Source organism: Schistocerca cancellata, chromosome 4, assembly GCF_023864275.1.
Source record: "Schistocerca cancellata isolate TAMUIC-IGC-003103 chromosome 4, iqSchCanc2.1, whole genome shotgun sequence".
Classification (NCBI taxonomy): Eukaryota; Metazoa; Arthropoda; class Insecta; order Orthoptera; family Acrididae; genus Schistocerca; species Schistocerca cancellata.
Genome location: NC_064629.1, coordinates 158186757 through 158204351, shown reverse-complemented (window position 1 = coordinate 158204351; position 17595 = coordinate 158186757). Strand labels below are relative to the sequence as shown.

The window sequence follows — 17595 nt, the reverse complement described above, 5'->3', positions numbered from 1 at the left end:
TGTGATACTTCACCATAATGTTTCATATATCAACCACTCAAAAATACTCGGTTATCTTTTGTCATAAATAATGTAATTTTTTTTGTCTTGCCCAGAACAATATTCCCTGTAGCAATGTATCAAAGTTTACTGATGATAATTTTTAAAGTAAAGGTAGGTATCTGTTAAGCCCATGACACCTAAAACAAGGATACAGTATGTAAAGAATTTCAACTTTTATGATAAAATGTCAGATAACTTACAGGAAAAATTTTCTAGGTTATTATTGCAGTGTATTAATTTATGGGGCAGGATCATTGCGAAAGTTTTTCCAGACTGATTTAAGAGAAATAAAGATTTACTTTTAGAATGATTTTTTTTTGGGGGGGGGGGGGGGTGTTCATAATCAAATACATACAGCTGAAAGGTCTCAAATATTGATGCTTTGTAAAGGATTTTTACTGTAAACCACAATATTGTGGAGGTAAACCCTCTGAAAGCATGCATGGCTGAATGAATTTATCATTTGTATGTTTTTATAATGTCTCAAGGTGAACACATCCCAAAGCACTGTCCACTTGTTTTCACTGTTTAAATATCTATGCAGTAAAAGTATTAAAATATTTTAGTCCTGTGCAGATTGTGTCATAGTAGCATTGGTTGTTTTAAAGTATAAAGTTAATCAGTATAAAAGGTTAGTATCAGCTAAATCTTGTTCAGATTTATACATATTATAATAAGAAATTAAATTTTCCTTGAGACGTACAATTTCAGATTTATTTGGAGAATGTAGTTCTATCCACACATCAGGAATCACTAAATGAACTGTAAGGCACACACTGTCTAAGAAGGTAATTCAATGTGATTAAACAGAAAAAAACTTGTACAAATGTGTTTAGTGAGAGTATTAGGTAATTTGACTGTTATTGTTGAAATAAATAGAATATGCTTGTAATTAAAAATATTATACTACCAGTTTTTTTACACTACCATGATGGTTATAGCAATTTTTTGAAGATTCAGACAGTTCCATTGCATATGGAAACAGATACTACAAAAGTTAATAAATAAAATGTGGCTCTTTTATTTTGTGCCAAGATTGCAAAAGTGGAAACTATAAATACTAGTGTTCACAAAACTTTACTTGATACTGAAACATTTCTAGATGGTAGTTTCATTACTGATCTAATTATTTAAAATTATTGCTTTAAGCAAGCAATGATTCAAACAGAATAATTGGATTTAATTACTGCTTTTTCTTGTCTGTCCCTAATGAGCTTTTAACCATTTCATGCAGTCTTGCTCCAGTACTAAGCTGAAGTACAGGGAATGTTTACTCTTTCGATGGTAGTTTGTATTGATGTTTACTTCCATTTCCAACAGTGGTTGGTTGAAGACCTCCTGTTGTCAATTTTCCGATAGTAGTGGACATAAAAAAAGTGAGAGAGAAAGATAACAGAATGGAATTTTTCAAATGTTGCTTGTTTTCGGTTTACAGCTGATAACGCCAATTTTCTAATTCTGATTGCTAATGTTGTGTGCATGTTGTGTCCCTATAGCTCAAATATTGCTCCTGTTCTCGTATCGTTGCTACTCTCAGATAAGATAGTAAGCCTTCTAATGATGAGCACAGATGTGTAACATTACAGCCATAGTGAGAAGGAATGGTCTGAACCTACTGGTATATGATGACATCTTTCCCATAACATAATGATGATATTGCATGTGATGCCATGTGCATGAACAGAACACTGATATCATTTCTTTTGCATCTGTTACGTAGTTAGTTTGTTATGACAGACTGATTTGTACTGTAGCCCGATGCCTATTTTATTGGGGAAGGCTGCAGTTTGATTGTGAGTTGGTGAAGTCAAAAAAACGTGGACACTGCACCTTACATGTGGTGACATACTGATATGTAGCATAGCCAGAGGTTTAGAAATGACAGACAGTGATTTATGTTTGTGGCACTAAACATCAATTGCCAGGTCATTTTATGCCTGCAACGTAAATATATCACATAGAAATGATAGGGTAATCAACATTTTATACAATTACTTGAATGGCAGCTCACTTCATAATGTGATTCCAGGAGAGATCTGAAAGAGTATGTGATTCATACAGTTAGAGAGGAACCCGAATTCAGTATGTGGTCATAGCTAACAAAGATTTATTTGTGCTTCTCTGTTCTTGTCTACACAAGTTTGCATTAAATGCCTCTTCTCTAAATTGCTTACTATCTGTGTAAGTAAGTTTTAAATGTATCTTACCCTTGTAATACTTTGCTGTTCTTTCTTTTCTTGGGGGAATTAACTCTGTTTCTCATCCCCCGTTCCCTTCTATTTACCTCCCTCTATTGACCACCTGGACTCGTTTCTTCTATCCACCATATCCCCAAATTCTATTTTTATAACCTCTCCACTTACCCTGGAACAAAATATGACATTCAAACCAATAATCCGTAGCTTTTTAGCTGCCAGAGAATGTGTGAACCTGTTCTGTTAACCTCTAAGAGCAAAAACAAAGAAGAAGAAGAAGAAGAAGAAGCAGAAGCAGGAGTGTTGCATCATCGACAGGCACACACAAAAAGGAAAAACTGCTAGCTTTCGGAGTAATTCTTTTTTTGAGCTAGAGTACAAATACTGTGGTGGAGGTCGTCAGGTTGGGGTGGAGAGAGGAGGAGAGTGACAGTAGGCAGGAAGAGCTGTTGGGGCGGATGGCACTTGGAAGGGAGGGAGGGCCAGCAGGAGCACGGGCTAGGCACATGATGCACGGTTGTCAGAGCCGGTGGGGAGCAGTGCATGCTGACGGTGATGCAGGTATGTGAATTTGGGAGTGGATGACAGGACGTGAGAAGGAACAACTGTTGAGTGGAGGGTGTGGGGACAGTGGTTTACAGGAGATTGAGGCCAGGACAATTATGGGAGCAAAGGATTTGTTGCAATGATAACTCCCATCTGTGTAGCTTCTTATGAACTCTGAAAGGTAAATGTTGGAAACTTAATAATTGAGACTACTTCTTTTTAGTCTGTAATCAGAATTACAGGAAGTTTTACTCCTGGGAACCTATTGACATTAAGAATTTCCCTCGTGAAACTTATTCAGAAGTTACTCGAGTTTGTTCACTTGGACTGCAAAAATTGGTCTCGTAGAATGGTTTTCACCACATGGTCAGAATACAGATTGAAAAATTGCGAAATTACTCATTTTGACCATTAAGTGCAGTCTTTTTCACCTTAGTCTGTGGATCTGTATTGTTCCAATAATGAGCACCAAATTGCAGACAATCCATGCGTACTTAATTGAGATGTTAGTAATAGCTGTTTTCTTTTGCATTTTTAGGGGATAGTTCATAAAAATAGTAGAGGAAAGTGATTATTTGTTCTATAAAAAAGTACAAAACAGCACTAAAATACTTTTTAAGTCTAGTGTTTAATTACTAACTGCAACAAGTGGTGTTGGTTTCAGTCAGTGATGACCATTTTCAGATTTCAATAATCAAATGCGACAACGTAAAATTGTATTATCATATTATGTTATAGCAGTCTGCAGAAGTCGGACATCACCGATTGAAAGTAGTTATCGTATATTGCAACTTGCAATAAAAAAAACTCAGAAAAAAAATAAATAAAAAATAAAAGCTTTTCCAGTAATCACTGGATCACTGCCAGCCTTGGAAGAAACAATGTTACATTTAATAATATGGTGTTACAGATGCTGTACATGCAGAGAAAAGAATGAGAAAAAGCAATTTCGGCATTTCCAGCAAGTCAAGTGGTTTAGAGGTGGAAGAAAATTACGAATTGGTAGTTTATTAGAAGCTATGAACTTGTCAACCTATTTGGAGGCTATCAATTTAACCCATGGGAGGACGCATTTTATTGTAAGCCCACTGAATTATGATTCGCGGCCTTTTCTGTGCGCCTTCCTAGCCCAAATATAAAAATATTGCATAGTTATTCTACTTTTTGTTTGCTAGTGGATTGTCGAGTTTGATGTTTCCTGTTGGAACTGTTAATGAACAATAATATTTGAGTATAACAGTCTTACTGTTTATATTCTTCTGACAATGTAATTAAAATTGAAAGCAAGGTGTCTGATTTTTCTACTAGACATGTGCTGCTGCAACAAGAAAGGAGAAACAACTTTCAGTGTACGTGCTTTGGTTTTAATGTCGCAGGGTCTGGAGTTGGCAGTGGGATAGAATACAAGCTACGACTGAACAGGACTGGGGTTGGAATTGTTCTGTGTCTTCTTTAAAGAGACCATCCAGACATTTTCTTTAATTGAAGATACAGGTAAACCACAGGAAACCTGAATCTTAATGACCATACATTGATTTTTAACTCCATTTCTCCAAATGCGAGTACAGTGCCCTAATTGCTGTGTACCTTCATCAGTGAATATGAATGGTGAAGTAACATAAATGTCAGAGACAAAGTGCAGTTAATACTATCAACTATACAGCTTTTCAAACCTTCCCTTCCATTAAGAGCATATATACGGCATACTACTATGTTCTGAAAAGAAAAAGTCTTAGCCATGTAGCTGATTTATATTACTTAGATTGCCTGTACAACTTTTACTATTGTTGCTCCCAATTAGTAGGTACATACTATGTATGTCTACAGAGAATGGCACGTGTGCCAGAATTGCTCCATGTAGATATCCGCTGTAGGAACATGTAAAAATCAGTCTAACGACAATCATAAAATCAGTCTAATGACAATCATAAGATACTGTGAAAAGGATTGGAACAAAGTTTAAGGTAAGCAAATGTGATGTTTTGCTGAAATCCGGTTCAGATTTACATGACTGAATTGGATCAACAAGTGATAGAAATACATTGCCATTTACGGCTGAAGGGTCTTCAGAAAATGCAGTTTAAGAATAGAATAAAAAATATAGATGTACAGTATAATAATCAGCTGTTATGAACCAAGGAGTGGGCAGTAGTGTTACATATAACTTAATAGTTTACCCAAACCCATGTAGATAGAATGTGTTTGTTATTTATATACAGTGTCTAAAACTAATCAATCAAGTTTATTTCGTACAGAAGATGAGATGCTGTAAATGTGTACATGACATGCACTCCCAGTATTTTAGGTAAATGAAGAGTATATAGTTAAGGCCATTCCAAGCAAGAAACATGAAAAAAATTTATTAGGATCATAAAATTGATGTATTTCTATCTACTTATTTACAAGAAAACCTTTGTCACATTTACATAAGGCAGCACATTTAAACATAACCCATTTGAATCTGCTACAGTAATCCTCTGCAGTGGAAAATTAGCATTTTATACATACAATGAAGATGGCGGTGGTGATGCAATTAACAGTTGTTTATATATCTATGACTGAAAATAGCATGTCATACAGAGTAATTCATTGTGGCTACAATAATGTTTCTAAAGTACATATTTTAAAGTAATGTTTTAGTGGCTTTTGAGCTACATAGTTTAATTCTATAGCTGGATATCAGTTTAAATGAGGCTCTTTCTACCTATACCTTATACAAGTTATACACCGCTCCAGAATTGCGACCTCCTGGCATCCGGTCCTCTCGAACAGCTAACGGAGAACAAAAGAGCATCAGTCAGCTTGGAGTTAACTACATTTAATTCTTTCATCAAAAAGATATTTTGACAGAATTACAAGGTGAGTGCCAAAAACCAAATTTGATATGAACATGGAAATGGAAGTGTTGGTATGTGTTAAAACTTGGTAAGACTTAGAAGTAAGTACCGTAATCCAGATTTCAGTTCCCACAAAGATGTTGGAGATGAAGTTAGTTGCTTTCAAAATGTAAGCATCAGTCACACTGAATGCTGAAGAAACAGACTCAGCCATTCCCTTGTGATGACAGAGTTTTCACCAAGAGCTTACATATATGATCATAGCTTACCAGATATCCTGACACAATTGCAGTTAATTTTAACAGAATTGATGGTTTTGTATGTATGCACAGTTTTTAATAAAACCAGTGTAGTTTATTGTCTTATATAATTGTGTACTATCTTTAACTGAAAAGATCACCCCTATGCATGTACTAACTATTGGTTCTGTTTTTCACAAAATGGATTTCTTTTCTTACATTTTTGTAGAATGAAATTAATTCATTGAAGAATTATGGTTTTATCTTGTAGGAATGAGGTATTGGATGCAGTTGCTGAAATAAAACTTTTTGGGAGACCAACCTTGCAACACCATACCCTGCTCAATGCATTTCTTGAAGCGACAGTACTGACAGCGGTTTCTTTGTGCCTTCGTGATCTCGCAGTTTCCATCAGCAACACATGTATACACTCGACGATTTTGAACTGTGCGCTTGAAGAAGCCTTTGCACCTATATAAAAAAAAGAAGAAATAAGTAAAGTTTTCTGAGTGAATGTACGAATTTAAATAATAGGTGAGTTGGCAATAAAAGACAGTTTTTTCCCCATAGTTACAGACTGTAGTAATATCTAATAATGTGTAAATAGTACCAATCAGCTTAATATTAAAGTATCTACAACTTAGGTTCTCTTACAGAAAAATAAGTTTTGCAGATAAATAAATATTACCAAAGAAATGAATATTACAGAAAATCTATTACGGAAAAATGAATATATTTACAATAATAAATAGACACGATCACAAATAAGCATCTGGGAATATATACTGTAAACTGTGGTTCAAGAACTCTGCTATAGTGTAAAATGACCCCTGCAAGGTGTAGTGTGGTAATCAAAAAGAGGTGAAAAAAGTTTTTGCAGATGATAAAACAGTGTCAAGTTCTCAGAGAGTTTCTATAACTGATGACTTTGACACTGATGGGATTTTGAATCGTAGTATTGAAGTCATTCTGCGAGAGTGAGGAATGGATGTTTAGCCACTATAATGCACTGTACTGCACTTTCAACGACTGCCCATAAATTCAAATCCTACTTTTTCATAAACTGCAGTTTTAGAACCCAGAAATCATAGGTACTACAGGCGCAAACTAAGTTGACACTAGCTGCTGCAGCTGATTGGGAGCCTCCGTAAAGGCATTTCTCGTGTACAGTCACTCCCATTAACTCCCGAGCCGATTGTCAACTTCTTTTGCGTGTATAACACAGGAGGAGGTAGTATACAAATTCCGGGATATGTGCTAAGTCGTATGAGACAAACCACCACCAAACCATTTGATAACAGTGACAGTCCACATAGTGGCAGCAAAGTAAAGTGCCCAGTTGCATGCCTGTAACACGTTGTTAGGTGCACGCATAGTGATGGATGTTTCAGTGTTAGGTCAGGCCACACCATGGCGTCAGGCGTTAGGCTCCGCCGTGGAAGTCATGTTAAAATACCTAGATGGAATATATGCTGGTGCCGTAATCTGTGTCGGTACTCTATCGTAAGCTAGCGAATGCTCTATTATGGCGCCTTTTCGCTCTTCCTTCCAGCACGCAAGACAAGTGACATTTAGGAAAGACTGGGAATATGACTCAAATCGTACACATATTACATATACACGATTACCCCGCGGTTCACAATTAAGTGCCTGGCAGGGGGTTCTTCGAATCACCAGCAAGCTACTTTTCCACCGTTCCACTCTCGAACAGCGCGCGGGAAGAACGAACACAAATCTTTCTGTTCGAGCTCTGATTTCTCTTATTTTTATGATGAGCATTTCTCATTGCGTGGGCGCCAGCGAAATATTTTCACACTCTGAGGAGAAAGTAGGCCACTGAAATTTCATGAGAAGACCCTAGGCAACGAAAAGCACCTTTGTTTTAATGATTGCCACCCCAATTCGTGTATCACATACGCGGCACATTCTCCCGTATTTTGCGATAATACAAAACGAACGGCCCTGCTTTGAGCTTTTAGCGATGTCCTACGTCAATAGGACGGATTCCACACCGCACAGCAGTAATCCGGAAGAGGGCCGACAAGCGTAGTGTAAGCAGGCTCTTAATTAGACCCGTTGCATTTTCTGTGTTCTGTCAATAAATCACAGTGTTTGCTTTCCCCACAACATTATCTATGCGGTCATTCCAATTCAATTTATTTGTAACTGTATTCCCTAAGTATTTAGTTGAATTGACAGCATTTAGATTTGAGTGATTTATCGTGTAACCGATATTTTTTAGGGCTCATGTGGATGACTTTACACTTTTTATTTTTTAGAGTCAATTGCCACTTTTTGCAGCATACAGATCCCTAGTCTAAATTATTTTGCATTTGGTTTTGATCATCGTATGACCTTACAACACTGTAAAGGGCAGGCGCATCTAATTTGACTGCTCAGCTTGTCTCCTAAATCGTTTATGCAGGTGAAACACAGCAGAGCCTGTAACACTTCCTTGGGGAACGCCAGATAATATTTCTGTTTTACTCGATGACTTTCCGTCAGTTATTACGAACTGTGACCTTTCTGATAGGACCTTTCTGACCAGTCGTACAACTAAACGGTACTCAATAGGCAGGTAATTTGATTAGAAGTCGCTTGGGGAGGGGGTGGGGGTGGGGGGGTGGGGAGGATGTCAAAAGCCTCCTGGAAGTCTAAAAATATGGAATCAATTTGACATCCCCTGTCAATAGCACTCGTTCCTCTGTGGGAATAAAGAGATAGTTGTGCTTCACAAGAACGACATCTTCTGAATCCGTGTTGGCTGTTTGTTAATAAATTGTTTCTTTCGGGGAAATTCATAACGCCTGGGCACAGTAAATGTTCCAGAATGCTACTGCAAATTGACGTTAGCTATACGGGTCTGTAATTCAGCGTATTACTCCCGATTTCATTCCTTTAGTATTGGTGTCACTTGAGTACAGGGAAGGAAATGACCCCAAAAGCTCATTAAAGAGAAAGAAGAACGTACATGTTTCATCATTATGGAGATTGTAATAAGCCCATGTGATGACATTTTGTGGTACTCGAAATGCTGGGTTACAATGATCGGCGTTAAATTATTATGTATCCCTCAAGGGCACAAATTATGGAAGCCTTCTTTGTTGCACAGCACCTACTGTTTATTATCCAGATGGCCTAATATACAATGTTATTTAATATTCCTGTTACAAGCTAGAGTGTAAAATGATTTTGAGGATCAGATCATTTTCCAATCTCCCGCTTCATGGTGCACACACAGCTGAGATAATGGGCCCCGACGTGTGTGCCGTAGGAGCACATGGCATGGGAAATGTCTCGAGTACTTTCTTCGGGTTGTTTTCTACATAATGAGGGCTGAAACCGTTTTTTCCCTGTTTTACCAGTGAATCAGCACATCACGAGAATAAATCCCAGTCTTGTACGCAAAGAGCACTTTTCACAATCCCTACGATTATAGACCCTAGTAATTGCGTCTGTAATACCCAAGAGATGTATGCCAGGAAAAAATGAGCACGCAAATGTGTCAGACGACTGCTTTTTCACCAGTGTTTCCAGGAACCTTTACAGCCCAAATGAAAAATAATGCACACACATCAAATCCCATAAGCAGTAACACCAGTCATTGCACCGTAGCAAAATTCGGAAGACATGACAACGTATATGCAGCGTTTGAAGCTTCATTATTTTGATTTGTCAGTTTTCATCGAAAGCTGGAATTCTAAATTTTGCATACAGCTGTTCTTTGGAGAAACAGTGTGTTTCGTAGTTGCTCATTTAATACCACTGAACAACTGTTGGAAACACTTTCAAGAACACAAAAAAGATGGCAAATCATACAGATTCTTCTATGTACTCAGTCTCCCAAAGATGACACACAGATTAAACAAAGTGGATGTGTCGCAAATGTTCTTCTCGTTGACTTAATTAGAATTTCAGGAAACTTTTGCAGCGCTCCAGGGCGTATAACACACGGGTCTCTACGTTTACCTTGTGTCATACGGAAAGTGGATGCCGCTGGTATTTCCGAACAACACTGCGTAGCAGTTTTGATTTTGCGCACATGCCACGTAAAGGACTTATTGAGAGAAGGAATGTACATAAATTGCTGTTAGTTGCGAGCCAAATATGAAGATCGACAGGTGTTTAAAAAATTAATTGAGATCAAGGGCCGTCACATGTGCAATTCGGACCGTGAGTTGTTGATTTGTCCTTTGAATACGTATTAAGATACATGACAGCGCCAAACATTAACCGTAAAATGAGAACGATTATAGCGAGGAACTAATGAGTAGATTAATGGTTCGAAGGTGGCTACGAACGTTCCATTCTGGATGCGAGATTGTTCACGATGAAGAGTAAAGGAGATGAACATCGCAGTTGACGGAGGACACCACTTGCGCTACCCAAGCGATTGTTGAGTGCAATAAAGTGATGCCAGCTGGTTATCAATACAGCGTGTGAAATTTTGCAGCCATTGTATACATCAGCTTGTCCCATACTATGATGAATAGAGACAGTCACACAGTCCAGTCACATTATGACCACCGCCTATGTTCGGCGTCAACGTGCAATAACCGCCCACGGCAGTCGCAGCACTAGCGGTGGAGGGTGTATAAAGCGTGTCGGCGGAAACAGAGCAATTTATCTGAAGTCCGAAAGGGCATGACCACAGGCTTCCGGACCTAGGGTAGAAGCATTTCCGAAACACCTAAGTTTGTAGACTGTTCACGTGCCACCGTGATGAAAGTATACCGTGCAGCGCAAAATGGCGCTACCCAAAAGTCGTGCCAAGGCAACTGGGGCACACGAGCGATAGATCACTGAAGTGAACGACGACTGCAGTGATGGGTACGGGGGGCAGAGGCGTGCAATTTTTGAGCAACGAACCGCCCATATGAACCAAGGGGCTACCCACAGTGTCTTCTCGGCGACCGTTCAGAGAACGTTGTTGCATATGTGCCTCCGCAGTAGGTGCCTGCTTCAATCACCCGTGCTGACTGTCGTTGATCGGCGACGAAGGCTGGAATTTGCACGACAATACCGCAACTGGAGGTCCACTGAGGGATTACAGGTGGCCTTTCCAAATTTATCAAGTTTGATGCTCCATTGGACAGATGGTTGTTGACGTGTAAGGCGTGAAACGTCTGGAAGCACAATCTCTGCAATAACTGTCGGAAGGGTACAAGCCGGAGGAGCGAGCATTACGGTGTGGAGAATGTTTTCGTGGCATCCACTGAGTGATTTCGTCATTCTGAAAGGCACAGTGGATCAACACAAGTATGCACCTATCCTTGGGAAACATGTCCACTCCTACATGCAGTTGGTTGTTTCCTCAGCACGATGGCATCTACCAGCAGAACAATGCAACATATCACATAGCTCGCAGTGTACGTGCGTGGTTTGAAGAGCACCAGTTTGAGGGTACTGTACTCCCCTGACCGCCAAACTCACCGGATTAAAACCCAATCGAGAATCTGTGGAGCCACCTCGATTGGGCTCTTCGCGCCACGGAACCTCAGCCGAGAAACTAAGTGCTGGAGTCGGAATGGCTTCACATCCCTGCCGGTACCTTCCAGAACCACACTGACACTCTTTCCTGCACGTTCGCACTGCAGTTCACGCTTTTGACATATCGTCTCATTAATGTGACTGGACCGTGTATATAGAAAATAGTGAAAGTTACAGTAAATATCATCGTTAAAGTTATTTGTGTTTTGCACATCTTCGGAAACTACTTTGCGCCTGTCCTTTAGAGATGCACATTATCAGTCAATTTCCTACCGTCATGTTACTGATACTATGGTATTTATAAGCATCTGCAAGTTTATGCCGAGAAATGGCTAATTTACTTTAATGTGCTGCACTATTGTGCTCACGTGTCTCCCTCCATGTTTCGTATCTTCATTGGTTTTACAAGGTATTTTGTTGTTTTCTAAACTCAATGTTACTGTGTTTTTCTTTCTGTGTCTTACGCCTATGTTTCCGACTATTTTGAGTATTTAAAGCTCTTTCAGGAAAAGAAGTCATATTAACAATTTGCTGGTCTGAAATATATGTGACATAGAGGGCGATGGCCTGCCGGGAGCAGTTAATATTGTCAAGTTATTCGCCTTGAAGATTCGGTGTCAGGGAACCTGTAATGTTCGTTATACTTATACAACAGAATAAACACGAGAATAGTCTCGATTTTAAGATTTTAACTGCCCATTGTATAGCATATTGACCCACCGCTGAGAAGAAAATAACTGTTAGTTCAGTGGTTTGTAAACGTAGTTGAGCGCGGGTGGTAGTACATGATCCAGATGTCAACGCACAGAATACGGCATTCTTTATTACGAGGAGGTGGTTTGTGAATGCTGAGCAAGTGGTTAATGATATTTGAGGTGTGTTCAGTAACCTACCGTAGCACGATTCTGGCTGGCTTTGTCATTCAGATGTCGTACTGATAAATGTTTCGTAGACAATGCCCTTATGGAGCTGGATTTTTCTCGCTGCCTGCATGTTAACAAATTATAAATTATGTATTTGTACCATGGGGACAACTGTGTGCGACTTTGCGGTGTTTAGTGTTGTGTTTGCGGTGTTATTGGTGAACATGGAATCCAAAGCAGAGATGGAGTGGAAGACGGTGCCAGTACGTAGTCTACTACCCTCAAACAGTAGGAACGGAGTCGCCAAGTTTAATGCCTCATTCGAATAACAGCGCACCGTTGACGATGTCGCATGTCCTCAGTGAGATACTGCAGAAAGGTTTAGAATTTTTGGTACCTCATCACCCGCTAAATAAATACTGCCGATGAAGATTTCTTTCACGGCCGTGATGGGCACTTGATGCCCTTCGAATCGACCTCCTCCTCCTCGTCATTAGTGTACTCCAGTGGCTTCGATCACGGAGGTGACAGCGAAAAAGTGATATACTGCAATATACAAAAGATGAAGATAATCGCGATTTCAGCCATAAACAATACGTGAAAGTGACATGGAGGAGGAACAGGGCCTCAGCTGAAAGCAACACCATAACTTAATATACACAAAGGCGGGGGAAAGCAAAGATGATGCAGATGGGGTATACCAGTCTGAAGCCCCACTAGTAACTAAAACTTGGAATTGGATCTCGCCCTATATCTCACTCAAAGAGCCAAATCCTACGTTATCTAAATGGTGTCTCGCATGTGTATACACACATCAAAAAAAGTTTTGCATCACCCTCGTTCACAGAACTCCTGAAACTGGATGTTGACTGTGGAAATTGTATCCCAGACACAGTCCCTTTGACTGTTCAGAAATGTCACTAAACCCACCTAAAGATATAAACAACCATGCATCAGCTGGGCCTATGAGACGGAGGGGATCCGACTGCGGATCAGTTCGTCATTCCACCAAGAAGGAGGTACACGGCTCGAGTGTGTCTGTAGTTCAACCATGCCTAGACAGTCAATACCGCGGTTCGATCGCGTCCGCATTGTTTCTTTGTGCCAGGAAGGGCTCTCAACAAAGGAAGTGTCCAGGCGTCTCAGAGGGAACCAAAGCGATATTGTTCGGACATGGAGAAGATACAGAGAGACAGGAACTGTCGATGACATGCCTAGCTCAGGCCGCCCAAGAGCTACTACTGCAGTGGATGACCGCTACCTACGCATTGTAGCTCGGAGGAACCCTGACAGCAACGCCACCATGTTGATTAATGCTTTTCGTGTAGCTACAGGACGGCGTGTTACGACTCAAACTGCCCGCAATAGACTGCATGATGCGCAACTTCACTCCCGACGTCCATGGCGAGAACCATCTTTGCAACCACGACACCAAGCAGCGCGGTACAGCTGGGCCCAACAGCATGCCGAATGGACCGCTCAGGATTGGCATCACGTTCTCTTCACCGATGAATGTCGCATATACTTTCAACCAGACAATCGTCGGAGACTTGTCTGGAGGCAACCGGTCAGGCTGAACGCCTTAGACACACTGTCCAGCAGGTGCAGCAAGGTGGAGGTTCCCTGATGGTTTGAGGTGGCAATATGTGTGTCGGACGTACGCCGCTGGTTTTCATGGAAGGCGCTGTAATGGCTGTATTATACGCGAATGCCATCCTCCGACCAATAGTCCAACCACATTGGCGAGGCATTCGTCTTCATGAACGACAATTCGCGCCCCCATCGTGCACATCTTGTGAATGACTTCCTTCAGGATAACGTAATCGCTCGACTAGAGTGGCCAGACATGAACCCTATCGAACATGCCTGGGATGGATTGAAAAGGGCTGTTTATGGACGACGTGACCCACCAACCACTCTGAGGAATCTACGCCGAATCGCCACTGAGTAGTGGGACAATCTGGACCAACAGTGCCTTGATGAACTTGTGGATAGTATGCCACGACGAATACAGGATAGTATGCCACGACGAATACAGGCATGGATCAGTGCAGGAGGGCTTGGTACTGGGTATTAGAGGTACCGGTGTGTACAGTAATCTGGACCACTACCTCTGAAGGTCTCGCTGTATGGTGGTGTAACATGCAATGTGTGGTTTTCATGAGCAATGAAAAGGGCGGAAATGATGTTTATGTTGATATCTATTAGGTTAAGGAACTCTCGGAACCGAGATGAAGGAAACTTTTTTTGATGTGTGTGTTAACACTATTCCTCCCGTCCGTCTCTGGAGAGTATACTTGCAATCAACCCTTATTTGTTGCAGGGGGACTTCAAAAAGTAAGTTACACATTATCATGGTAGACCAAGTAACTTTTATTGAAAGCTGCACTGGACCTCATAGTGACACAGATACATAAACACTATTTTTTTACCGTAGCCACCAAGTCTCTGTAAACAGCGGTCGGAACATTGTACCAATCGTTCAGTTCCCCGACAGTAGAAATCCGCTCCTTGGTTACGGATTCATTCGAGAGCAGCTATGGGGACATCCTAGTCGTTAGAACAGCTCTTTCCCCATGTGTTCTTTCAACTTGCCATACAGATGGAAATGACATGGTGCCAAATCTGGACTTCCCGATCAGCATCAACCACGTCTAGGCGATCTTTGTAAAATTGTTGGCACCTCTGCACTACGGCTGAACGTCACATTGCATTTGGTCGATATACCGTCAGAATTTCACGGCGACACTTAGTGTAATTTAGACATTTTGCCATCGAGAATAGTACCGCCCTGTGTTCAACTTTGGAGTACATTTACAGTTGTGTGGAATTTCACTCTGACCGTGTAATGCATCTGTTCATCCGTACCGCAGCAGAACTATGTGTGCAGGAAATTCGGAACATTTGCCCTCTTCTGACAATGCGCCGGTCTTTTTGCGCAATGTACTTACACGTGGAACGTACTTTCTGAAGTACTACGCAGAAGTGTTGCCTACTTACCAATTGGTTGTTTGAGGTGACAGTAAACACTATGGCTGACGACAGTTAACTGAGGGGTTTCACGACTGAGGTTCCATATTTTATTTCTTTAATACTTCTTCGCTATGCTTGACATTGTTTTGTCGTCACGGCATCGCCCTCTGTACATCGGTGTTGTCGCCATTTCGAGAGTTGTACGCACACTGTCAAATTGTAAGTCTGCAATTATGAAAACGTCTGTTTCTTCAGCTTGCTGTGCAACATCCAGTGTCACTTATTCTTTAGAATAACACTCCCCATTCCATAAAACATAATTTGCTGTACTTGGCAGGATTTTGTTGGGTTCTTATTTCACATTTTTTATCGTTGGGCCAAGTACAACAGCTTCAAAGGTGTTGTAGAGATACAGTGAGGATTCAGGTTACACACGCATGTACACGTGCAACTTGTACAAAACCACCTGAAAATTAATCAAGTTGTGCCTTAAGCGCACTGTAGTTCATGCGTCTAATGCATGTCATTGCTATGTGTGGACAGCACTCACTTCTTTGCAATTTTTAACGCTTATTTGGTAACCAAATGTCCCGTTGACATTCGTATCTTATTACATAAAGGGAATGAAAGCGAATGCGCACTGTCGGCTGTTTGTTCCAAGATTACGCTTGTTTGTCACAAGCTGAAGAAACTTCAAAATACTGATCGATTTGATTACCTTGGAATGATACAATCACAAAATTTATCACTAATATCCACCTACTAGTTCGATTGCGCATCTGACTATAACATTAATCAAACGATTTAGTAGTGACACTCCTTTCCAACTTCAGTGAATATCATATTTTTTTCTTAGTGTGTTGCACAAAATGTTGCTCAAAACTTTGTTTCCCCTATTTTATAGCTACTGGAAATACATTTGTCTTACTTACAACAATGGCAGACGTGACACTAGCATTTTGGGACAGATAGACCTTCTCATTACATCTACACAGTGTACTGTTGTCCGAGAAGCCATATACAGGGTGAACATTAATAAAACCGACAAACTGCAGGGACGGATTCCTCTTATTGCTGTGTATATGTGTTTATTTGTAGTGTAAGTGCATCGTATGTCTACGGTTTGCGTATTGCCCACAGAGAAGACGGTGTGTTGTCGGGAGCCTTTTTCGCCGCACGTGCACATGTCTGTCCCAGACTAATGCGACTTAAGTGAGTGGTGTAAGTTCCGTGTCCATTTAAGAAGTGTAGCGTACCGAGGCTGGGGTCGAGAAGCGGGAAACAATATTAGGCCGGTATTACACTATCAAATTTCTTTGTCAAAGATTTGATCAAAGATTTGATCAAAGATGTGATCAAATATTCCGTCAAATATACGAGGGCAGTTCAATAAGTAATGCAACACATTTTTTTTCTCGGCCAATTTTGGTTGAAAAAACCGGAAATTTCTTGTGGAATATTTTCAAACATTCCCGCTTCGTCTCGTATAGTTTCATTGACTTCCGACTGGTGGCAGCACTGTATGGAGCGGTTAAAATGGCGTCTGTAACGGATGTGCGTTGCAAACAACGGGCAGTGATCGAGTTTCTTTTGGCGGAAAACCAGGGCATCTCAGATATTCATAGGCGCTTGCAGAATGTCTACGGTGATCTGGCAGTGGACAAAAGCACGGTGAGTCGTTGGGCAAAGCGTGTGTCATCATCGCCGCAAGGTCAAGCAAGACTGTCTGATCTCCCGCGTGCGGGCCGGCCGTGCACAGCTGTGACTCCTGCAATGGCGGAGCGTGCGAACACACTCGTTCGACATGATCGACGGATCACCATCAAACAACTCAGTGCTCAACTTGACATGTCTGTTGGTAGTGCTGTCACAATTGTTCACCAGTTAGGATATTCAAAGGTTTGTTCCCGCTGGGTCCCTCGTTGTCTAACCGAACACCATAAAGAGCAAAGGAGAACCATCTGTGCGGAATTGCTTGCTCGTCATGTGGCTGAGGGTGACAATTTCTTGTCAAAGATTGTTACAGGCGATGAAACATGTTTGGCCCAATGAAGGACGCAATCCGTGGGAGGCACTACGCGGATGATGAAGAAGTTATTGATGCAGTACGACGTTGGCTCCGACATCGACCAGTGGAATGGTACCGTGCAGGCATACAGGCCCTCATTTCAAGGTGGTGTAAGGCCGTAGCATTGAATGGAGATTACGTTGAAAAATAGTGTTGTGTAGCTAATAGATTGGGGAAGAACCTGGTGTATTTCAATGCTGAATAAAACAACCCCTGTTTCAGAAAAAAAGTGTTGCATTACTTATTGAACTGCCCTCGTATTTGACAAAGATCTTTGACGTAGCGCTAGAAGGGGTATTACACTGTCATCATATTTTTCGTCAAAGTTCAAGATGGCTGACA

The 17595-nt window shown here is 40.8% G+C and overlaps 1 protein-coding gene across 1 annotated transcript in view; it reads right to left on the bottom strand.

Moving 5' to 3' along the window:
• The window catches only part of LOC126183975 (hormone receptor 4), a 216201-nt gene that overhangs the window by 43535 nt on the left and 155071 nt on the right, over positions 1-17595 (bottom strand). Inside the window, exons 6-7 of the mRNA XM_049926325.1 lie at positions 6182-6330; positions 5494-5555 (exon numbers count right to left, since the gene is read on the bottom strand). Coding sequence (XP_049782282.1) covers positions 5494-5555; positions 6182-6330 — 211 coding nt within the window. The remainder of the gene's footprint in view (positions 1-5493; positions 5556-6181; positions 6331-17595) is intronic.